Genomic DNA, 24,058 nt, shown 5'->3' on the forward strand with positions numbered 1-24,058 from the left:
AGCCAAGGGCAGAAGTCCAAATTCCTAGTTTATATGGCAGACGTGACCAAGCCGGAGACTTCATACCACTTTCCAGTCCACAGGGGTCAGAGTTGCTCCCTGCTATTCCCTTCCATTGGGACGCGGGTGGCGCTGTGGGTTAAACCACAGAGCCTAGGACTTGCTGATCAGAAGGTCGGCAGTTCGAATCCCCGTGACGGGGTGAGCTCCCGTTGCTCAGTCCCTGCTCCTGCCAACCTAGCAGTTCGAAAGCATGTCAAAGTGCAAGTAGATAAATAGGTACCGCTCCGGCGGGAAGGTAAACGGCGTTTCCATGCGCTGCTCTGGTTTGCCAGAAGTGGCTTAGTCATGCTGGCCACATGACCCGGAAGCTGTACGCCGGCTCCCTTGGCCAATAAAGCGAGATGAGCGCCGCAACCCCAGAGTCGGCCACGACTGGACCTAATGGTCAGGGGTCCCTTTACCTTTACCTTTTATTCCCTTCCATGACTAAAGCAGGCTTTGTGAAAACACAACAGTTTTATGTCAGCACACAAGGTGAAGTTCTAACCTCAGCCCCATAAGTTGATGGTTCAAGGCCTCTAGCGTCTGATATTTAGGAAGGAAATGATCATTTATTATTTGGAAACAGAAATTGTGGTCTACTTGCTTTGCACCATTTAGCATGCATCTGAGCATGTCTCCTTGTTTAACATTTGCCATGTTCAGTCCAAACAGACCTGGGGGAAGGAAAGCAATTAAAACTTCAGCAAATATGCATTCGCCACCATTCTGTTTTCTTCCTCTGCCTGCTGATTGCATAAGAGCAGCCCGTCTCTAGTGCTTATACTAGCTGGGTTTGGCTGCAGGCATTCACAGGACCCTTGTGATTAAGACACTTTCAGACTTCAATTAAACTGTGCTCCCTACTTGTGGCAAAAGCAACAACTGCTGCTACTTATTTCGGATTAATTACTTAGCATTATTTGAGTATGTGGGAGCCTGTCTCTGTGCAATAGGATGGATTCGATTAATAGAAAGTCCCAAACTGTCCATTCAGCTCTTTTTAATTAACGGATATGCACAAATGAACACATTGCCAATGAGTACCTAGAGAGCACTTTTCTCATTCTGAAAGATGGATTCATCATTTAACCTGAGTTTAGGGATGTTCGGTGCGTGTGTGTATGTATTTCAGTCAACAAAAGGAACTGTATTGCTCTGTTGCGCCAAAACAACAAAGGGGTTTGTTCTACCTTAAAGGCTAACAGATTTATGATGTATTATGTACCCCTGTATTATGGCAGGGAGTGCCAACATAGCACCCATAGGAGTAATGGCACACTTGAGATCTTCCCCAGGTGCCCGGAAAGCTTCTGAGCTGCCTCCCTCCACCCACATTGCCCGCTTGGTCATGAGGCATGAGAGTACTTACCTTTTTCTCCCTGGTACATAGAGCTAAGAGGGACACGGGTGGTGCTTTGGTCTAAACCACTGAGCCTAGGGCTTGCTGATCGGAAGGTTGGCGGTTCGAATCCCCACGAGGGGGTGAGCTCCCGTTGCTCTGTCCCAGCTCCTGGCAACCTAGCAGTTCAAAAGCATGTCAAAGTGCAGGTAGATAAATAGGTACCACTCTGGCAGGGAGGTAAACGGCGTTTCCGTGCGCTGCTCTGGTTTTGCCAGAAGTGGCTTAGTCATGCTGGTCACGTGACCTGGAAAAACTGTCTGCAGACAAACGTCGGCTCCCTCGGCCAGTAAAGCGAGGTGAGCGCCACAACACTAGAGTCGTTCGCAACTGGACTTAACTGTCAGGGGTCCTTTACCTTTACCTTTAATATGGAGCTAAAATAAGATGTTAGAAGAGTAGCACTTCCACTAGTGTCCCCTAGCATACTGCCTCTGGTGTCGCAGCCCCAGCCGAGCAATCAGGGGCTAGGAGTCTCCAAAGAACACTTGCCTGAGAGCAGAATCCATATACAAAGTCAGTCCAGAGGTCAGGGAATCCAGTTGATTACAGAGCCAAGGACCCAGATGGTGAGCAGGAAGCAGCCCGGTAGGGCCAGGAACCACAGGCACTGTTTCTAGCGTCTGAGTGCTGCTGAGAGCTCTATTTATGGAGGATGAAGCCAGCTGGTTCTCATCAGTGCCTTCTACTCCTGTCCTTGAAGCAGTGGTGTAGCTAGCTGCTTGGGCACCCGGGGCAGTGCGCACACCCTGCACCTGGGGACAAGGCGAGCCAACCATAAACGGCCTTGGTCCAGTATACGTGAAGGAGCGTCTCCACCCCCATCATTCTGCCCGGACACTGAGTTCCAGCTCTGAGGGCCTTCTGGCGGTTCCCTCCCTGCGAGAAGCCAAGTTACAGGGAACCAGGCAGAGGGCCTTCTCAGTGGTTGCACCCGCCCTGTGGAACGCCCTCCCACCAGATGTTAAAGAGAAAAACAACTACCAGACTTTTAGAAGACATTTGAAGGCAGCCCTGTCTAGGGAAGCTTGTAATGTTTAACAGATTATTGTATTTTAATATTTTGTTGGAAGCTGCCCAGAGTGGCTGGGGAAACCCAGCCAGATGGGTGGGGAATAAATAAATTATTATTATTATTATTATTATTATTATTATTATTATTATTATTATTCAGCCGGGGAAGGGCACACTGCACGGAGCCTCGCTGCCACCTCCCCCTCAGCTATAGGGTGGCTAGGGGGAGGCAGTGGGCACACACAAGCCCCATGCTGTCGTTTCAGGCAGCATGGAGCCTGCAGGCGCCTAGCCACCTCATCACTTCCAGGAGAGATGTATGGCTTGGGCACGTTGCATGACCTGCAATAAGTGCCACCCCCTGCGGTGTGGCGCCCAGTGGAGTCATTCCACATTTTCTCCCTTCTTGCTGCTGTTCAGCAGGTGAAGCCGACTTCTGGCCCATGGCATCTGGTAAGGTAAAGGTAAAGGTAAAAGGACCCCTGACCATTAGGTCCAGTCGTGGCCGACTCTGGGGTTGCGGCGCTCATCTCACTTTATTGGCCGAGGGAGCCGGCGTACAGCTTCCGGGTCATGTGGCCAGCATGACTAAGCCACATCTAGTGAACCAGAGCAGCGCACGGAAACACTGTTTACCTTCCCGCTGGAGTGGTACCTATTCATCTACTTGCACTTTGACGTGCTTTCGAACTGCTAGGTTGGCAGGAGCAGGGACCTGAGCAACGGGAGTTCACCCCGTCGCGGGGATTCAAACCACCAACCTTCTGATCAGCAAGCCCTAGGCTCAGTGGTTTAACCTACAGCGCCACCCGCATCCCCCATGACATCTAGTAGTAGACAACTATTGATAGCCTTATGAATTTGTCTAATGTAAGAAGCCTGTGGTGTTCTTGAAATGTTAGGGGTGCTCAACAACTTTTGGGGTGTCTTGGTTTTTACTGTTTGAAATGTGGAAACGCTATGAAATGCCCCAGATTGTACAGAGAGTAAACAGACTTGGGGAGTTGGTGGGCGGATTCAAACTACACATTGGAAGGATCAGAACAATCAGGAACATGTTCAACATCTGGCAATGCCTCTTCCTCCCCAACTTTCCTGATCTGTTTTGAAGTTTATGAATGCTGTTGGTGAAGAAGGTAACATGCAGAGGCCTCCTTAGACAAGAAGAAACTCTGGACTGACAAGACACCATCATCATTGATTGAATTTTAGGCACTGCTTTCGTAGGTTTTAATGCTGGCCTACAAACAACTGTTGCGGGCTCTTTCTGTATGGTAACTTTAGAACGTAACTCATTGTTCTCTGCTCCAAACTCTTTTGGTGGAACTGAGGAGGCTATTAATCTTAATAGCTTAATACTCCCCATTCTCAACACTATCATGCCATCAGCCCACTCAAAACCAATTTCCCCAAGGGACTTTTTGTAGACTATGTAACTAGACAGTCTGAAAAATTGGTTAATTGGGCTTATAGGCGTTTTCCAGCACTAGGTGTGCAAAAGCCAATTAAATATGTGGCCAGCTGAAGACGAGAGATGCTTGCTTGTTTAGGCATCAATCACGGGGTATGGCTGCAGCATGGCTCTGAAGTGAGGAGAAACCAGACCTGGCCTCTGTATTCTCCAGATCGAGGTCCTCCAAGTCAGCAGCGGAGGCTGGAGGAACCAGGAGAACAGGAAAGAAGTCCTGCTTTGTTGCTTCCATCCTACATTCTCCCTGTAATATGCTCTTGAGCTGCCAGTCGTCTGTTCCCAGCTTAGTGACTCTCCTCAATAGGGAGAACACTTATCTTGGCATTGCCAACCATGCCAACGGTAGTACAGTTGTACCTCGGGTTACATACGCTTCAGGTTACATACGCTTCAGGTTACAGACTCTGCTAACCCAGAAATAGTACCTCGGGTTAATAACTTTGCTTCAGGATGAGAACAGAAATCGTGCTCCGGTGGCAGCGGGAGGCCCCATTAGCTTAAATGGTGCTTCAGGTTAAGAACAGTTTCAGGTTAAGAACAGACCTCTGGAACGAATTAAGTACTTAATCCGAGGTACCACAGTATTTAGAATTCTGAGAAAGTGCCATGGGTACCGGTCACAAAATGGCTACCCTAGGGGTGTGGCATATCACAAAAAGGATGCCGTGGGGGTGTAGCAAAACACAAGATGGATACGACCTTCTTCAGGCCCCATAGCAGATACTCAGGGGCACACTGTCAACAGCAGGAACTGCATTGGCGACCCATGTCTTATGAATTCCCAAAAAAGAGGGCACAGATTTGCATAAATGTTGTGCATCACTGCAAATTCAGAAGTAAATATCATCATTTAAACAGAGATGGGAGTATATTTCACCACAGTTTGGGTGCTAACTGTTGATGGGCAACTTCAAGAAAGATCTCCTTTCTGATGATCTTTTATCTTTAAACTGGATGTGGTTCAGACAGTTCATTAAGAGATCTCCTTCGTATGTGAAGGAAGATACAGCTTACTTCCTCAACTGTTGGTTTTCGATTCCTTTAGGATGGGCTTTCTGATGTGTGGGAGGAAAATGAAAGAGAACTGAGCTTCAGTTGCTGTCTTCTTCTGAGCCGAGTGGGAGGTTAGACAGATGAGAGAGAAAAACTGATGGGTTTGTTTGCTGGAATGTTAATGTTCTGTAACATTTAATATATGATGCTGTCTGTGGGCTTGGGCGACTCTTCACTTTATTAGCTAAGTGTTATGATCAAGTCCCCAAAGAACCACACTGACATTTCTGCTGGATCATTTACATTCTGATGGTACTCAGTGTCGTTCAAGCAAATTAAGCTTAAGTACTCTGAAGAATCAAAAGATGGATTCAGATCAGAGTATACTATGGCGAGATGTGTTTCTGTTTCAATGACAACTATTATTTCCAAATTTGCATCTATACATATGAATGAGCATATGCACTTTTTATTCAAGTACAGAAAATGTCCTCTGTTGTCTTCTTTTCTACTTCGGTGATGCAATTCCTCTTTTGAGGAGATGCATTAGGGCCAACTTCATTTCCTTGGAGGAGCCTGCCTGTGCTACTGAAGTTAAATGGAACATATCATGTGCATGAAGAAAGAGTAGTAGTTGTTGTTTAAAAAAATTAAACCACATTATGACAGACGAACCAGGGCAGGGATGGAGAACCTCTGGCCCTTTTGATGTTGCCGGACTACAACTCCCATCATCCCCTGATCAGGTGAGCAGGGCTTATGGTACTTGGAGTCCAACGTCATCTGCTGGGCCACAGGTTCCACATCCCTGAACCTAGAGCTTGTAGCCTGTGATTTAGCACTGAAGACTTAATACGGCATATGGGGCAGCCCAAATTAACTCTCCCTTACAAATTTAAGGAAGAGGCTTTCCCTGCCCTGCCCTCTAGTTTCCTCCATTCAGGGCGATGGATTCCATATATATATATATATATATATATATATATATATATATATATATATACACACACACACACATTTTTATTGCTTTTTTAACATATCAGTTCCAATAATCATACAACATATCTTCTCATCTTATACAATGTTTTAGACTTCCGTCAACACCTCTATGATTTTCCGTTCTTTATCACTTATTCTGCATTTCTTAATTTCTATATTGCATTTAATTGCCTTAACTAATAATTCTTTTCATAATCTTTCTTGTAATATTTCAGATAATCCACTTTACAAAACTTCTTGCAGTCCTACTAGTGTAATCCACCTGCTGTGTGGCACAACACATTGAAACAGGAATTTTGGAGGAAGGAACAATTTTGAAATTTATAGGGTACATGTGTATATAAAGGAGCCTATCACCATCATTGTTATTTAAACATTAGTCACTTATTACTAAAAAGGTCTCAAAGTGACTTACGATATTATACCAGTGGAAATACACATAGAACAGATGCAACACACACACACAACTGCCACAGGAAGCTTTGGCGCCAAGCTAACAGTTCAGCAAAACCATCTCAGTCCATCAAAGGCCAAAAAATGTAAGTCTTCAATGGCGCTGCCAAAATGATGTCAGCAAAGTTGTCAGGTGGACCTCCCAGAGGTAGAGAGGCCAGTTGGTGTAGTCTAATAGCTAAGATCTGGTGAAATCTTATTCAAAGGCCTTCATAAACAGAGAGCCATAGATGGCCATATAGTAGCTATGCAAGTATGGGCAAGGCCAGATTACCCTTCTGTTGGTCCCATCTAAGCAGACCACTAAGGTTTATGGAGCACATAAGAGGGCACATTCAGTTTGGGAATTTGGTCTGTAGATTTTCATTCCGATAGATATGCATAACTTTTAAAGCCAGTTGCCTAGGCTTCAGAATAGGGCGAGCTACGAGTCTAAATGTAAGTGAGCAGCTCTGGCAAGTGTCCGCAACTGCAAACACACTTTCAAATGCACCGCCACTTTCCACAGGAATGAATCAACAATCTCTTGATGGGCCTTCTCCCTGCAACTGGTGAGTATTAAAATAGCGAATGACTGACACCTGCAGGTTGAAAAGAAAATTCCAAGTATTATTTGATGATCATAGGAAACATACTTTTTACCATAGGTTGGCCATTGCACAATGTTTTTTTGAGTTATGAATAGAGGGTCAACAATGGGCATCCAAAGACACTAATTGCATGAAGAAGGGTCATGGCTCATGCAGAAGGTCTCAGGTTCAGTCCACATCTTCTCCAAGTAGGGCTGTAAGAGACCCTTGACTGAAAGCTTGGAGAGCCACTGCCAGCCTGTGTAAATGAGGCTGAGTGAGATAGACCAGCAGGCAAAAAGCAGGCAATCCAGGAAGGGTTGTTTTTCAAAGCTCTGTGCTGCTGTTGTGGTCCCAATCCGGATCACCCCTCACTATCTGCATTGGAACAAAGACTTCCATTGGTATGAATTCTTTTCGGCTCATCTTTCTAGTGGGTTGGACCTGCCCCTTTGCACATATTTACAGACAAGCATTGCAACTTCTTATTTTATTCTCTCTTCTGCGTGGTTTTAATTTTGCACTGTAAGCCACTTTGAGAACCCTTTCTGGAGAAGTGACTAATGAATGCAACATCCCTGAATTCAACAGCGCTTAGCTCTGAGAAGATATGCAATGTCTGCTCAGAAATAAGCCCCATTTGGTTCAATGGAGCCTTATTCTCAGATAAGCAGGTACAGCATTTGAGCCCAGCAGACATGTTAGGGCATATATGCTTTCTGGGCAAGAGTCCACCTCAGGAGATGGACAGAACACCATTCCTAGCTGGAAGAGGTGTAATTATAATATATCAATATTGCATGATGGTAGGGTTAGAGGCATGGCTGGACAGCTCAGCTGGTAGAGCATGAGACTCTTAATCTCAGGGTTGTGGATTCGAGCCCCACATTGGGCAAAAGATTCCTCCATTGCAGGGGGTGGACTAGAGAACTCTTGTGGTCCCTTCCAACCCTGCAATTCACTGTGATTCATTTTAGTTCTCATGCTGAAGCCTATTTATAGATCTACACTCTAGGAATCCACTATAGGAATCCTGCATTGCAGGGGGGTTGGACTAGATGATCCACAGTGTCCCTCCCAACTCTACAATTCTATGATACAATGCAGAAATAACCCCAGGGAAAGCAATGGGGGAGAGAGAGAAAAACACCTTTAAAATAATATTTTAGTTTCCTGTTAACTATGATGCTTCGATAACAAAGTTAATTAAAATTGGATTAAAATTAAGTGGTTTCTAGCTGTAATGGTATAAAGGAATATGAAAAAATGGTTCTTTATAAGTAAAAATTTAAGGTTATAATAACCTAAGATGTTGGATAGAAAATAAGGTGTTTTTATAAGCTGTAATGCTTTGAGATAAGGATTTGCTGAACAACTAATTTGAATTCGACTACAAGAAGGGGAGGTATGAGGAGGTCAGAGAAATATGTTATTGAAAATTAAGTATTGTGAACTATATGTGTTTTTATTTTTTTTTGTTTGTTTTTTGTTTGTATAAAAATTGAAAATTTTAATAAATAAAACCAAAGTTAATTAAAATTTATATTTTATTTTCTTCAGTACTGCTTTATTCTGGTTTGTTTTATTTGATGTTTTAATGTGGTTCGAGTTCTTTCTTTAAAATTATAAAGCGATATGCAACTGAAACGAAGGACGGTATACAAATTCAATAAATAATAATAAACAAACAAATAAAGCGGCCTCGTTCCCTCAGGCGAACCCTTCAGCCACGCGGCCAACTGTTACGTCACAACGGAAAAAAGGCCGTTTCCCGCAAAGCACCATGGGGCTTGTAGTTTCACAGCGGCCTGCAGCGGAGACGCAAAAGCGACGCGCCCGTGACGTCGAGCGTCCGCGGCTTTAAAAACCCCCAGCCCCGCCCTCACATTTCTGGCGTACTGATTTAGAAAGGAGGGAGAGGGTGGTGGAGGAGAGGACGATCCCATTGGTTCTTAGGAGCGTTCTACTCCCTTGGCTCTCCGAGGCTCCTCCCGCCCGCGGGGACCGGAACCGACGTCGCGCGGAGGGGCGGGGCTCCCGGAGCCCGTAACGCGGAAGCGCGCTGTGAGGAGACGAGAGGGAGGAGGAGGAGAGGCGAGAGAGCGGGCTGAGCGAAGGTCCAGCTTTGGGCCGCCGCCGCGTCGCTCCTCGGGGACCGGGGGCTGAGGCTGTGTGAGGGGCGGGGGGCGCCGCCAACCGCCGCCCCCGACCCTTCCCACCCCAGCCGGGGGAGCCTGCCATGAATGTGGACGTGGAGTTCCACATTCGCCACAACTACCCCTGGGCCCGCCTCCCCGCCAGCGTCAAGCAGGTACGGACTGACCCCTCCCGGCACCTGTAGAAAAGCGGCTCTTAGCGCTCTCCCTATTAGAACTGACCCCTTTGGCTTCCCGTACCCCGCCAATGGCCATCGGCAGAGACCTCCGCCACCACTTTCGCTTCCCCTTCTGGGTAGCAGGAACTCCGTGGGGAGACGGGGGCGGGCAATGGACCCAACTTGGGACATACCCATTGATTTCAGTGGGTCTGCTCTGCAGTAAAAGCGGGGTCGGATAGGTGACTTCAGGCTCCTCGGGCTCCGCTTTCGTGCTTTGGTAAAAAGTCCGAGGTTCCGCCAACGACGAAGGCTTGAGCCCCCTGCTAAGCCCATTCGGGTTTTTTTATGTTTTGAGCAGCAGAACTTGAACCCAGCTCTCTTCTGCTCCCGAGGCTAGTGGGTTTCATGTTACAGTGGTACCTCGGGTTACAGACGCTTCAGGTTACAGACTCCGCTAACCCAGAAGTAGTACCTCGGGTTAAGAACTTTGCTTCAGGATGAGAACAGAAATCGGGCAGCAGCGGCAGCAGGAGGCCCCATTAGCTGAAGTGGTACTCCAGGTTAAGAACAGTTTCAGGTTAAGTACGGACCTCCGGAACGAATTACGTACTTAACCCAAGGTACCACTGTACCGCTGCTGCACGATTTCTGTTCTTATCCTGAAGCAAAGTTCTTAACCTGAAGCACTATTTCTGGGTTAGCGGAGTCTGTAACCTGAAACGTATTTAACCTGAAGCGTATGTAACCCGAGGTACCACTGTACAAGCCAAGGAATTCCCACTGAACATCAGGGTGGGGACTTTTGGGCAGTGGAACAAACTCCCGTGTGAGGTGGTAGGTTCTGCTTCCTTGGATGTTTTTTAAGCAGAGGTTGGATGGCCATCTGTCATGTATGATCTAGTTGAGTTCCTGCATCGCAGGTGGTTGGACTAGATGACCCTCGTGGAACCTTCCACCTCCACAGTTCTGTGATTCTAAGTCCATTGCTAGTTACCCCGATGTTTTTTCAGCGGTGTAGTGGGGGATGGGGGGCAGGCAGAATCATTTTGTGGTTGACGCTGGTTGCAAATCCTTGCTGATCTACTGCAAATTACCCTTTTCACCCCTGGTGTGTAGAGACTTTTTCCTCCTAGCTGCTTGTTTGTTCATTTGTTAGTTAGCTAAAAGCATCTTCACTACTGTCTTTCATGTGGATGCTACGTTGCAATAGGAGCCAACTTCTAGGGGCTGTGGGGGCTTCGACCCCCACGATAAAATATTTGAGGGGGCCGGACCCCACCAAGTTGTTGGGCATTCCCATTTAAATGGTGTGTGTGCACTGTGTCATGTGAATGATTATGCGTGGCAGGACTTAACTGGCCTCCCCCCAGTATTTATTCAAGTTGGCCCCCCGTACAGTGGTATCCAATATACATAATGTTACATGTGCCACAAAATGCGGTAAATAAAACAACCCGATAAGACTAAAATGCTAACTTTTCTTCACCCTTTTCTCCTCTTCCGCAGTATTAGAACAGGTACTGCCAAGTCAGTGTTTGTTGTCAAGCTTGTTGAACTTTGGCCCACCCTCACCTGCTCAAACTTCTGCAACTTTTCAGGGCCAGCCAACCACATTTTTCCTGCAGGCAGTTGTATGCATATTGTGATTAATTTGAACATGGGGTTAACAGAAGGTAGATTAGGATCTACAGCACTAGTAGATCTTTTGCAGTAGATCTGAAAGTGTTTCCTTTCATCCTTTTTTGTAGAGCATTGCATTGGTATTGTAATAAAATGGCATTGATCAACTTCAGCAAAATCGGTAGTGTATTACAGTACATGCATACGTTAGTCACGTAAGAAGGAAAACTGAGCGGAGACATTGTCATATAATTGAATCAGTGGATGCATTGCCAAGGCTTCAACTATCTGTGATGTAGCCCCTCCCTAAGTAAGCATGTGTGGCTGGAGGTCTGATATTACTTCTATTTACCTAGGTAATATATGGGAACCATGCCAGTACGGAATTTTTCATTTTTTAAAGCATTTGCAACAACAAGGCTCTAAATTAGGTTGCTGAAGTGAAGAAACCTTGGAGAAGAAAGGTAGAAGTTGATTTTTGTGTGAAAGTGCAGTGAACTCCATTCAAATGCTAAAAGCAAATTTCTGGTGCGTGCTGAGGGACAACCTGTTCCTTGATTTTTAGTGCATGTTCAGTACCCCCCTGTAGCTGACCCCAGTTGGTTGGGTTGACATAGGATTTTGAGCATTTGTTTTAAGTTTTATTCAAAGTAAACTCATTGAAATTAATGAGCATTACTGAGTTAGGTCCATTAATTTCAGTTGGTCTGATCTGAGTTGCTTAGTTGAATACCAAGGTTCTGAAGTCTGTGCACCCTGCTGTAGTCTAATGCTATTGTTCTGTTGTACCTGTTTATTTTAATCCAAGCTTTCCTCCAGAGAAATCGGGGGGCACATTTTTTTTCTTCAGGAATGTCCTGTGACGTAGGCTAGTGAACACCCACAGGAAGTGAAGAATTGAAGATGCGTGTGCGTGTGGTCTAGGGCAACACTCAAATTGCTTTACGCTGGTTTTTATGAGAATAAGTGGCATATGAACATATGAAGTTGTCTTGTGATATAGAGCCTTAGCACATCCAACTCTGTATTTTCCTTTTGATTGGCCGGCAGCCGTTTCCCAATTTTTTCCAGGCCATCTTGCTGGAGGTGTTTTTAACTTGTGATGCCAGTGGCTGAACATGTGACCTTATTTCTGCTAAACATGGGATCTTCCACTGAGCTACAGGATGCCTCTGACCTTCCTCAAAAGCCACACATAGGAAAACATTGTTATCTATCACTTGCAATTAGACTCAAATGTTTGATATGCTGTATTGAGATTAAAATATGAGGCAATCTGCCCAGATACAATCTTATAGGCACAATACAAAAGAAGAAGAAGAGTAGAAGAGTTTGGATTTGATATCCCGCTTTATCACTACCCGAAGGAGTCTCAAAGCGGCTAACAATCTCATTTCCCTTCCTCCCCCACAACAAACACTCTGTGAGGTGAGGGGGGCTGAGAGACTTCAGAGAAGTGTGACTGGCCCAAGGTCACCCAGCAGCTGCATGTGGAGGAGCGGGGAAGCGAACCCAGTTCCCCAGATTACGAGTCTCCCGCTCTTAACCACTACACCACACTGGCTCTCCAGTGTGAAAGGAAAAAGCAGTGGTGTGGAAAGTTCAAATACCAATTATGTGAGGGCAAAGCAGAGCTCTTCCCATGTCACATTAGGGTAGGAATGAGGAAGCTGTAGCTATTCAGGTGTTGCTCGACCCCAACTCCCATCAGTCGCAACCAATGTGGCCATTAGTCAGGGATTATTGGTGTTGTAGTCCAGTAGTGTCTGGAGGACCACAGGTTCTCTATTCCTGCATTAGGGAAATGATGGTGTATTAAGGCCATAGGTACCTGCACAAATCTGGTAGTGGGATGGTCCTCTCTGTCTCTCATTTGCCAGTCCCGGGCAGGCTAGTAGATTATTTTTCCAGGCTGATCACTTTTTGTGGGCTTTTTTACAAGGCTAATGTATTTCCTAGTTTTTTGCAGGAACTCTGTATTGATTTTGTTGGTTAATTATTTGTAGAACTACAAAAGCACCACTTTTATGTGTATATGTCAGACAATTCATTTAACACTTAGTTGTTGGTCTAAGCCAAGTTGCTTGATAAAACTCTTGAAGGGTAATCTTATAGTTCAACTTTCAGCAAGCCTGAGCTGTAAATTTACCTATTGGGCTGAGGATCAACAACTTGTCCAGCACTTAAGATCGACCAGGATGAGGAGGTTAGGACCCAGCACATCTGCAGCTGAGCTGGCTTAACTCCCTCATCCTTGGCTCAGATGGAGGTATGTGAGCTCAGCCTGGCTCAGCCAGTCCTCAACTACCTGAGCCAAGCCCAGCAGATCTTAATCCAGTGTAAGCCCTGGAAAAGGAGTGTTCTGTGTTTGGGACCAGAAAGGGAAGATGTACACTGGATCCTAAGCCTGAGCAGCTCTGTCATGTGACTTGGCATAAGTTAAGATGGTAGAAAGGGTGGTACAACTCTAAACACTAGTTTAAAGGCTTATTTTTTCTCTGCCAGGCTTAGGTTGACTCAGCCAGCGGTAGCCTCACTGCTGAATGGAGTGTGGATCTGGTGTAACTTTACACCAGATTAAATTACACCAGTCTGTTCTACGCCAGCTTCTTGTGTACAGGATTGCTCCTTTACTCATTTCGTTAAATTTCTATGCTTTGTCTCGTAGGGGCTTGGAAACTCACAGCGAGACTATGAAAAGCAGGTTGTGCTCTATAGTATCCGCAATCAGCTACGGTACCGAAATAACTTAGGTGAGTAGAGAAACAGAGTGGGGGAAAGGGCTTTTGAAAACAGATATTGTCATATGTAACAGCTACATCAGAGAAACCTGTCCTCAGCTGGAGTTCAGTAAAATTGTACTACCACTACTGGTCATTTTTGTATTAATTGTATTAATAAATACTTTAAAGTGCCAAGAAAAGTAAGAAGGAAATTAACAGGGAAAAGGGGGACACTGATGAGATGGATGAACAGGGCAGCTTCAGGCAGTGTCCGGAAGATTGCATAGGACCATTCCCCATGCCACAGGCTGCCCAGCAGCCCCGTACAAGCTTATTCCAAGTTCCAAAATGGACATACTTCAAGAGCTTTGCTAGTTGGCTGCCTTCTTTTTCAGACTGGATTGTTGGGAACTAACTCGGTGTCAAATAATGATACTGCGTTTGCAATAGGAATAGTATGTGGCATAGGATGTCCTCTCTTTTGTGCCATGAAGTGCAGCATACTTGAATAGCTTCCTCTCTTTGCATTCTCTCTCCCCCCTTGTGTGGATACACAGAGCATGCTCCAAATCTCTGCGCAAATGGAGCTTCAGCTTTGCTCTGGATCCTGTCCCAAGTTCACACCCCGTAAAATTCTTAGCATTTCTAACTGATTTGTGGAGACTGTTTTTACAACCTGCTGACCCTTCTTTACTCTCCCAGTCAAGCATGTCAAAAAAGATGAGCGCAGATACTACGAGGAACTGTTGAAATACAGCAGAGAGCACCTCATGTTGTACCCGTACCACTTGTCTGACATCATGGTGAAAGGCTTGAGGATAACCCCCTTTTCGTACTACACAGGAATAATGGAGGTAAGTTTAGATAAATGCTTAAACAAGTCATTTTGTGCGTCCCAGGAGTTTGTGGTGTTTCAGCGTAACACGATGCCTGCCAGCTGGAGTCACATGCCCATTATTGTTAGCTTTTTGCCAGGCTGCTGTTGGTAATCAGCGGCAGGAAATGCAGTCACCATTTGCAGTGGCATTTTGGGCTTGCAGCCAAATTACTCTGATGAAGGAGCTTGCAAACTTGTATTCAGAGAGAGCAGCAAACAGCGCTTGAGTCACCTCTCGACATATGGGAGAAACAATGTGTAGCGTGGTGCAGATTTGATTGATAATTGCAGGTAATGTGTAGTTTGTGCCCTGCTGCTTCTAGTGAGAGTTTTGCCACTGAATTCCACAAAAATAGGCCATTTTTGCTTCCATTCTTGGACTGCAGTAGAGCACACTTGGTTACTGGTATTGCTAAAGCAGCATTTTGCATGGAGCAAGTGGAGCTGTTGTTATATTTATTACCTCCAGTCCTTCCTTCAGTGAGCTCAGGGGGGTGATTTATTCTTGGTCTGCCATTCTTCAAATGCATTTCCGTTACAACCTTTTGCTACGTTGCAAGGTGACTGGGTCTAGGATTACCCCTATTTGTTAAACTAAAGACCTTTAAAGATACCACGAAAGAGAATAATCCATTAGTCCAGTCTCTTTCTGTTGCTGGTGATGGCTGTTCCTGTAGCATCTAATGTCTTGGCTACAGTATATCTACCATAATCACCAAACTGGAATAATCCCAGAGCTGGTGCATAATGGCTACATGTTTTCATGTTCACCCATGAAGTTTTCTGGGTGACTTTGGGCAAGCCCTCCCAAGGTGTTTGCAAAGATGAAATAGAAAGGGGGAAACACGATGTCCTTGGAACACCGGTAGAGATCCTTTGAAATTTATGCAGGGCAGCTCCAAAATCAGTGGCATAAGGATTGTGAGGTTCACATGCTTCCTGTGCCTCAATCCAGCATTCTGAGCATGGGACATGTGCCATTGTAGAAATGGAGCACTACAATTCCACCCCCATTTTTCACTCTCTCTGCTCCCCCTCCCGTCTCCAAATGTATTTTGGTGAGGGAAACCCTGAAATGCATTACTGTTGTGTTCACCTCATTTTTCTCAGTTGAAATGAATAGGACACACTCTGTGCGTATCTAGATCTGGTTGTAGTTTTTCCTAAAATCTACTTCATTTTGTGCATCTTATTTTAGGTCCTTGAGTTAGAATTTTGTTTTCACTAGGTTACATCCAATGGACTTCCATTTCCTCTCCTTTCCCCTCCCCAGCAAGCAAGCAAACAAACAAACAAGCTAACAGATAAATACAAAGCCTCCATAAACTGGGGTTTGGGTGCAAAGTAGTTTTCAAATATTTACTGATGTAGCATCAGTGCACAGTTGTGAAATGAAGTACAGTGAGTCAAGCTGACACTGCAACTTTTCCTTTTCCTTTGTAAAGGATATAATGAACAGTGAAAAAAGCTACGATTGTTTGCCCAACTTTACTGCTGCAGACTGTAAGTATAAGATTTCATTCTGTTTCCACAAGCTAAACAAATTTCCATTTGGAAATCATGTTTTAAGGAAGTCTAGTTTTAAAAGCACAGCTGCATGACAATTCCTTTTTGAAGTTGTAATGTTTGTTTAATTGTGGGGATTACATGCCTGATGTTTGAAAAGAGAACAAAAAAAATATACTGATAAAAAAAATTTACTCCAAACCAGTTATGGAAATAAAACACTAACCCACAACTTAAGCATGTGCTTTTCTAATAATTACTTGTTGCCTCAGCAATAGGCCATAAGAATTGCATTTACATAACTTAAAATCGTTCCACTTTACCCATTTAGCAGTGCAGCACATTAGCTTTAACAAAGATAGCTGTTGGCACAGTAATTCTTGGGAGTAATTCTTGGAACCAGTGTGTATATTATGTCTTTATCCTTCCCATTAACTTGGTTTTCTGAATTGCTGGCCTTTCAGCTACAGGAGGGAGACAGTGATAACTTCTGATGAGTTGCTCACTTCTGAGGCTACCCATCTTCCAGTTGTCACTTTTGACGGTGTTATTACAGAGGCAGACCAAATGGTGACATAAATAACCCCTTCTCGCTGCACCAAATGCAGATCTAAAGCCCACAGTTCCAATACAACTGTTAAGAGAGCGATCCTATACACAAGACACATTAAACAAGCTGACGTTAAGTTACGCCAGATCCACCTGCCCTTCAAGAGGAAGACCACTGCTGGCTGAGCTGGCCCAAGTCTGTCAGAGGAAGAACAAGACTTTAAAATAGTATTTGATTTACACTACCCTTTTTGCCTTTTTTTGTTAGGGATGCGGGTGGCGCTGTGGGTTAAACCACAGAGCCTAGGGCTTGATGATCCAAAGGTCGGCGGTTTGAATCCCCGTGATTGGGTGAGCTCCCGTTGCTCGGTCCCTGCTCCTGCCAACCTAGCAGTTCGAAAGCACGTCAAAGTGCAAGTAGATAAATAGGTACCACTCCGGCGGGAAGGTAAATGGCATTTCCGTGCACTGCTCTGGTTCGCCAGAAGCGGCTTAGTCATGCTGGCCACATGACCCGGAAGCTGTACGCCGGCTCCCTCGGCCAATAAAGCGAGATGAGCGCCGCAACCCCAGAGTCGGCCACGACTGGACCTAATGGTCAGGGGTCCCTTACCCTTTTTGCCAGAACACAAGGTTGAGTTGCACGGAGTCAGGGTCCATCTTAAGTCCCCCACCGCACCCCATCATGCCTCCGCCATGCCCCCATAACACCTTCCTTTTTTAGGGCCTACACTAGCCTCAACTCAGGCTGAGCCAGGATGAGCAAGTTCATGCTGCTTTTCTGGGGCTGGGGACTTTATGCCAGCTGAGCATGACTGAGCTGGCGACCTCTGCATCCTAAGCTGCTCATCCTGGCATATCTTGCCATAGGCCCCTAAGATTATGGATTGCCTTTGATAAAAACGGTAACAAGGGCATGCATTGTCTGAATCCTCAGGGCTGCATAGGGCTTAAGAGGAAGCAGTTTATGTTTCAAGTTAATCAAATAATGTTTCCATTTGTGAGGGTGCTTTGGATGGAATTTCAAGGCATCTTTCGAGTCAAGGATGAAGTTATTTAGGGCTGAAACTGTATGATGTAAATGTCTGATAAGAGGATAGCTCAGGACAATATGCATGCTTGTAGAGAATACATGAAAGTTATTTAGATGTATATTTTTCTTTATAAAATCATTTAAATGCCCCATTGGGGGGCATAACACATCCAAGGTGACTCACAGTATTATAGAAGTGCAATAGATCCTAAAAAGTCTAAAAATAATTGAATCTAACAGAGGCAGCAGCATTAAGAGTTATTTAAAAGGCCAGTTAAAAACCAATTGGAAGAAATAATAACCGATTTAAGAAAAGATGCTTTGAAAAAGGCGCATGTTTTAAAACCTTTTAAAAAAATCTATGGTGTGGATATTAAAGGGGAGGACCATAATCTGGGGCCACCACGTAATAGGCCCTGTCTCTTGTGCCTGCCCGGATGAGTATATCCAATTGAATAGCAAACGGCAGGCTTCAAATTCATCTTCTCATAGATGATGCATCTACCAGCCTTTCTGAAAATTCTGCTGTTTGTCTGCAAAGCAACATATGGAAGCAGTACTGTGCAATAATGTTTCTTTGGCTCAGAATAGTTTTATAAGTATAGCTCTGTTTTGAGGGACTTAAAAACTTCCTTTTCCCCTCAGGCCTGAGACTTCTTGGCATAGGAAGAAACCAGTACATTGACCTAATGAACCAGTGTAGATCATCCAAAGTAGGTGTTCACGGTTCCCCTCCCTCTCTCCCTCCTCTCTTCTATGTGGTTTAGTATTTGGACCTAGTTTGGTTTTCCAAAGTGTGGGTTGCAGCGGAAAAATTAACTAGTCATATACAGAGGGGAGCAAAACCCAGTGGCACTTTCCATAATCTTCGTAATCTGGTATAATGGGTCATTTGCGCCACTGATCTCCAAAAACCCTTCTGGATTGCCTTAGTCTTAAGCTTAACATCCTCTATAATAGAAAATGGTACACAGTGTACAAAAGATGTTATTTCTGGGTACCGGAGGCTATGCATCATAAATATGCCTCTGTTGAAGAGATGAGTACACAGGAAATGCAGGTGGGGAAAAGCCAGCCTTTGGTCCTCCAGATGTCATTGGACTCCAACTCCCATTAGCTCCAGTTCATGTGGTGAAAGGTCAGGGATGATGGGAGCTGGTGTCCAGCATCATCTATGGAGCCACAGATTCCCCGTCTCTGATTTAAGGCTTTAGCATTAGCACTTTTGAGCTGTGCTCTGAAAGGAACCAGTTGAATTAGGAGTGGCAAAAGCTGCTGTATTCTGAGCTAACTGCAGTTTTCAAGCAATCTTAAAAGGCAGTCATGTCCCATGTATAACAGATTGCAGTAATTCGTTCTGAACGTTACCAGAGAGCCAGCGTGGTGTAGTGGTTAAGAGCGGTGAACTCGTAATTTGGTGAACCGGGTTCGCGTCTCCGCTCCTCCACATGCAGCTGCTGGGTGACCTTGGGCTAGTCACACTTCTTTGAAGTCTCTCAGCCTCACTCACCTCACAGAGTGTTTGTTGTGGGGGAGGAAGGGAAAAGAGATCGTTAGCCGCTTTGAGACTCCTTAAGGGGAGTGAAAGGTGGGATACCAAGTCCAAACTCCTCCTCCTCTTCGTCTTCGTCTTCATCATTAAATGGATGCTCTGCAGGCTTTCGTAAATTATCAATGCCAAGCTGTCATCTCATCTCATTCAGTGTATCCCTGTTCTGTGTGCTTGATACATGGATAGTATATAGCAAGCTGTTCTCACCTGAGTTTGCAGGATATGATGAAACATAGCGGAAGAAAACAACCCTCTAGAAATGTTAATCTAAGGGCATTGAGGTCTTCATAGAGCAAAAGCAAATCCACGAATTGTGTCCAGAGATTTATGTGCAGCTGCTTAGAGTTGGCATTATAAACAGCAATCATTGAGTGCCTGGCATCCATTACATGTCTAGAGTTGTGTCATCAGTTGTGGCATCCTTACCCTAGAGTGCATTATGTGAGCTTAACCTTGATATTGCAGAAATGCAAATAACTGCTTTTAAAAAAAACAACCTTTCCCCTCCCCTTGGAGTGTGTGGGGGGGGGGGGAGAAAGAGAGAGAAATAGAGTGGTGCCCCGCAAGACGAATGCCTCGCAAGACGGAAAACCAGCTAGACGAAAGGGTTTTCTGTTTTTGAGTTGCTTCGCAAGACGAATTTCCCTATGGGCTTGCTTCGCAAGACGAAAATGTCTTGCGAGTCTTGCCATTTTTTCCCTGCTTTCCCCCCTTTTTTCTAAGCCGCTAAGCTGCTAATAGCCTTTTAGCAGCTCAGCCGCTAAGCCTTTAATAGCCGCTAAACCGCTAATAGCGCTAATCCGCTAATCCGCTAATGGGGTTGCTTCGCAAGATGAAGAAACCGCTAGACGAAGAGAATCGCAGAACGGATTCTTTTCGTCTTGCGAGGCACCACTGTACAAGCAAAAAACGGAACTGAAACTTCTCTTTCTAGAATCCAACAGTCTTAATTGTATCCTGCATATATTTTTTTATAAAAAATGCACTGAAGGCGTCTGTATATTTATTGCACAACCTGTTTCTCAGGATTAATGATGAAAAGTGGCACAGTTCCCCTCCCCATCCTTCTTATGGTACATTGTTCAGGAGGGTTAAAGACCTGAGTGTGCCATATCCAGAAATATGAGCATTTGCTAGTTACTTCTGCTTTATAATAATTTGGTTACTTCCTTGTTGTCTCTCACGAATGGACTGTACCCCTTCAGAAATTCTTCAGAAGGAAAACTGCCCGTGATCTGCTACCCACGAAGCCAGTTGAGATTGCAATAGAGCCATGGTGGGTGGTACAAGCTGGTTACATCACAGAGGACGACATAAAGGTATCTTCATACAAAAATCCAAAAATTAATCAGTCTGCAGAAATGTCATGCAGAAATCCTGTACACAGTTACCTGGGAGTAAATCCATTTGAACACAGCGGAAATTGTTGTCGTTTAGTCGTGTCTGACTCTTCGTGACCCCATGGACCAGAGCACGCCAGGCCCTCCTGTCTTCCACTGCCTCCCACAGTTTGGTCAAACTCATGCTGGTAGCTTCGAGAACACTGTCCAACCATCTCATCCTCTGCCGTCCCCTTCTCCTTGTGCCCTCCATCTTTCCCAACATCAGGGTCTTTTCCAGGGCAGCGGAAATTACTTATGATTAAATTTGTTTAGGATCCCATTGCAGGTTATATACTTTCGCTTCACCCTCTAAATCAGGAATGTGTAAATTCTTACTGCCACTATTCCAAAAAATTCTTGCATCAAAGGTATTTCACACAGTTACTTTGCAGTTACAGCACTTATAGTATTTACAGAAAATGGGTCAAGTTGCCTTATATTTTCAGTCTGTGATGCTAGCTGTGCAGTCAAAACAGCATCCAACATAAGGGCAAGTAGGACTCCTTAAGTGTTTATGGAAAATGACACATAATTCCATTTTAACAGCTGCCTGCAGGTGCAAACCTACATCACTATCAAGCAAACAGTGCTTGTCTGGCGACTCATATGATGGTTCTGTTTAGTTTTCATGGCTGAAGATGGTTTATAGATCTATACTATATGAATTTTTAAAAGCAACCTTAGTTAGAAGCTGTAACCACATCACACGGGAGTGAATACCGTAATTATGTATTACAGAAGAAGTATTTCATTTTTGTCAGTCCTCTTCCTGCTTCCAGACATTGGCTAACTCTGAATTCTAGCTCTATGATATTTTTCAGGGGTGGGTCATCTATCAAAAAGTTTATTCTGGTACTTAATTGCCACTTGATTAACCTACCAAACAAGCTCTCTGTGTGGGTTGTTGTACTTCATCATTGTCAAACTTTTCAGTCTGAAAGCTGCATGGACTAATAAAGATCTGTCAGTTACTCCAGATGTGTGATTTAATATGTACTTTTCTCTCTAGATTTGCACTACCTCCGAAAAATCTGCTATCGATAAGATCATCGATTCAGGTCCTCAGCTTGCTGGATCTCTGGATTACAATATAGTTCACAGTGAGTTTTGCTTTGTTTTGTTAAACAGAAGAGTAATAAGATATGCCTGAGGTTATACTTCCGACAGTGGCCAGGATCCAAGCAATTTTTGCAAGGGATTCACACTAAAGCAGTGAAATTTTTGCTTTTTGTTACTAGAACTATGCTATGCTGTATCACAAAATTTCAAAAGCAGTATTGTCATGTGGAATTGGGAGTAGTTTCATAAGTTGCCTGAATCCTGACCAGTGTAACTTCTCTCGAGCCCTGAACATTTTTTACTTCCTCCCACCATTGCAAAGCTGCAATCATGTTAGTTAAATGCACATAAATTGCGAGTTACTTGTATAACACATGTCGTGAATACTTCTCATGCAGTTTTATGGCACATGCTTAGCTTCTATAGTGCTCTCTATGCGTAATGGTATAATGTTAAGTTTGATGGGATTTTTGTGTTTTTTTGTATAGTGACATTGTTTTTCTTTTTGTAGGCTTATATAATAAAGGCTTTATTTACCTTGATGTACCAATATCGGACGACAGTTGTATAGCAGGTAACTGTGGACACGCTGTTTTCAGAACAAAGATCCATAAAGGGTGCTACATGTTCAGGAGTGGATTGAATAGCAAAGTTATGACAATGGGGAAGTTGGAGTGTGGATTAAAATGGGACTATGTGTAAGATGAGGGTTGTAGTGATGGTTAAAAGCACAAATTTCTATTTGTTTTGCCACAACAAAAATGCAAAATAAGATTGAATGGCAACACTTTTGTTGGTACCTCAGATGTAGACCTTGGTGTTTAAAAGGGATTTAAAGTGTGGCATGTCTGGTAGATGCAAAGCTAAAGAGACAGCTGTTAAGTCCAGCCACGGACGGCTCTGGGGTTGTGCCGTTCACCTTGCTTTACTGGCCGAGGGTGCGGTGTTTGTCTGCAGACAGCTTCCGGGTCATGTGGCCAGCATGACTCAGCCGCTTCTGGCAAACCAGAGCAGCACACGGAAACGCTGTTTACCTTCCCGCCGGAGTGGTACCTATTTATCTACTTGTACTTTGATGTGCTTTCGAACTGCTAGGTTGGCAGGAGCAGGGACCGAGCAATGGGAGCTCACCCCGTCACGGGGATTCAAACCGCCGTCCTTCTGATCGGCAAGCCCTAGGCTCTGTGGTTTAGACCACAGATGTACGGGACCATAACATTCCTGTTTCATAAAATGTAATTTGAAAGATCAAAGTATCTCATTAGCTTGGTGTGAGTCTCTGTTCTCTAGGTCAGATTCCTTGAGAGAGAGATGCAGGAATAAACATTTTAATGCTGATAATTAATAAGCAAAGATAGGGCCGGACCCCTTTTTATACAACTAAATTATATCCTTGAATCGCAACCTTAAACATGGCTTCTCTTTTCAGTTCCCCCACTTGAAGGTTTCGTTATGAACAGAGTGCAGGGTGACTATTTTGAAACCTTGTTGTACAAGATATTTGTTTCAATAGATGAACACACAAACGTGGCCGAGGTAAGTCATTGTTTCAATATTTCTCTGTGCCCTGCTTCCAGGCATCTGTCAGGAAAAGACATGCTAAATTAACTTCATGCGCACTCTCCATAAGGGGGGATTGGGATTATGTCTTAGCTAACTCCTTGGGACCTGTACCTAAAGCTTAGCACTCATATGTCTCACTTGTGCAGGTGGCAGAAGGTTGTACAGATGAACACATTGGATTTGATTTTTGAGAATTACCGGTAACCTTTTCCCTTCTATCCTTTCAGCTTGCAAATGTCCTGGAGATAGATCTGTCATTAGTGAAGGTAGGCCTCCTGTGTTGCTGCTTAAAGCGTGTGTGTGTGGAGGTGGGGCAACCCTTCATTGCACACATGTTTTATCTCTTTTGAAATTGTGAAACAAGAATGCAAAGTGCTGATTTGCAAATGTTGTCTTCACTTTAGAATGCTGTCTCCATGTATTGCCGGTTAGGGTTTGCCCACAAAAAGGGCCAAGTAATAAATCTGGACAGTCTTCATGCATCATGGCGGAATGTCCCATCAATAAACAGGCTGAAGTAAGTATGTGTTCTGCCAACAGGCCTGAAGGCAGCTTCCCAAAGAGCACATCCTTCGGGATACTGCCATCTTCCATTCTGTAGACATGACCAAGCCAACGTAGATGTCGCTGGAACAGGAGTTGCAAACATGCTGGGAATTAGGGTTTAGGAGAGCACATTGTTGCTTGAGCCTTGTGGTGCCCAATAGATGTGCATATTGTTAGGACCTCAATATCGGTGTGTCTTGTGAGTTGTACTATTTAACAAAGTCAGGACAACCGTGTGCACATACACAACTGGGAATAAATACAATTGAATTTAGTGGCCCTTAACTTTTCAATAGCTTTGCTTATTATTAGCTAAAAGCCACCGGTCCTTGTCAAAATAGCTTAATAAAACAATCATGTGACATTAATTTACAGCCTCACTGATTAA

General features: G+C 44.5%; 1 protein-coding gene across 1 annotated transcript in view; it reads left to right on the forward strand.

Moving 5' to 3' along the window:
• The first annotated feature begins 8,979 nt into the window (after positions 1 to 8,979).
• Positions 8,980 to 24,058, forward strand: part of FAM91A1 (family with sequence similarity 91 member A1) — a 31,758-nt gene continuing 16,679 nt past the window's right edge. The window contains exons 1-11 of the mRNA XM_053395332.1: positions 8,980 to 9,254; positions 13,549 to 13,633; positions 14,306 to 14,457; positions 15,926 to 15,983; positions 18,214 to 18,281; positions 20,326 to 20,439; positions 21,512 to 21,602; positions 22,073 to 22,135; positions 22,991 to 23,097; positions 23,352 to 23,390; positions 23,529 to 23,641. Coding sequence (XP_053251307.1) covers positions 9,183 to 9,254; positions 13,549 to 13,633; positions 14,306 to 14,457; positions 15,926 to 15,983; positions 18,214 to 18,281; positions 20,326 to 20,439; positions 21,512 to 21,602; positions 22,073 to 22,135; positions 22,991 to 23,097; positions 23,352 to 23,390; positions 23,529 to 23,641 — 962 coding nt within the window. The 5' untranslated portion in view covers positions 8,980 to 9,182. The remainder of the gene's footprint in view (positions 9,255 to 13,548; positions 13,634 to 14,305; positions 14,458 to 15,925; positions 15,984 to 18,213; positions 18,282 to 20,325; positions 20,440 to 21,511; positions 21,603 to 22,072; positions 22,136 to 22,990; positions 23,098 to 23,351; positions 23,391 to 23,528; positions 23,642 to 24,058) is intronic.

Source organism: Podarcis raffonei, chromosome 7, assembly GCF_027172205.1.
Source record: "Podarcis raffonei isolate rPodRaf1 chromosome 7, rPodRaf1.pri, whole genome shotgun sequence".
NCBI classification, from domain to species: Eukaryota; Metazoa; Chordata; class Lepidosauria; order Squamata; family Lacertidae; genus Podarcis; species Podarcis raffonei.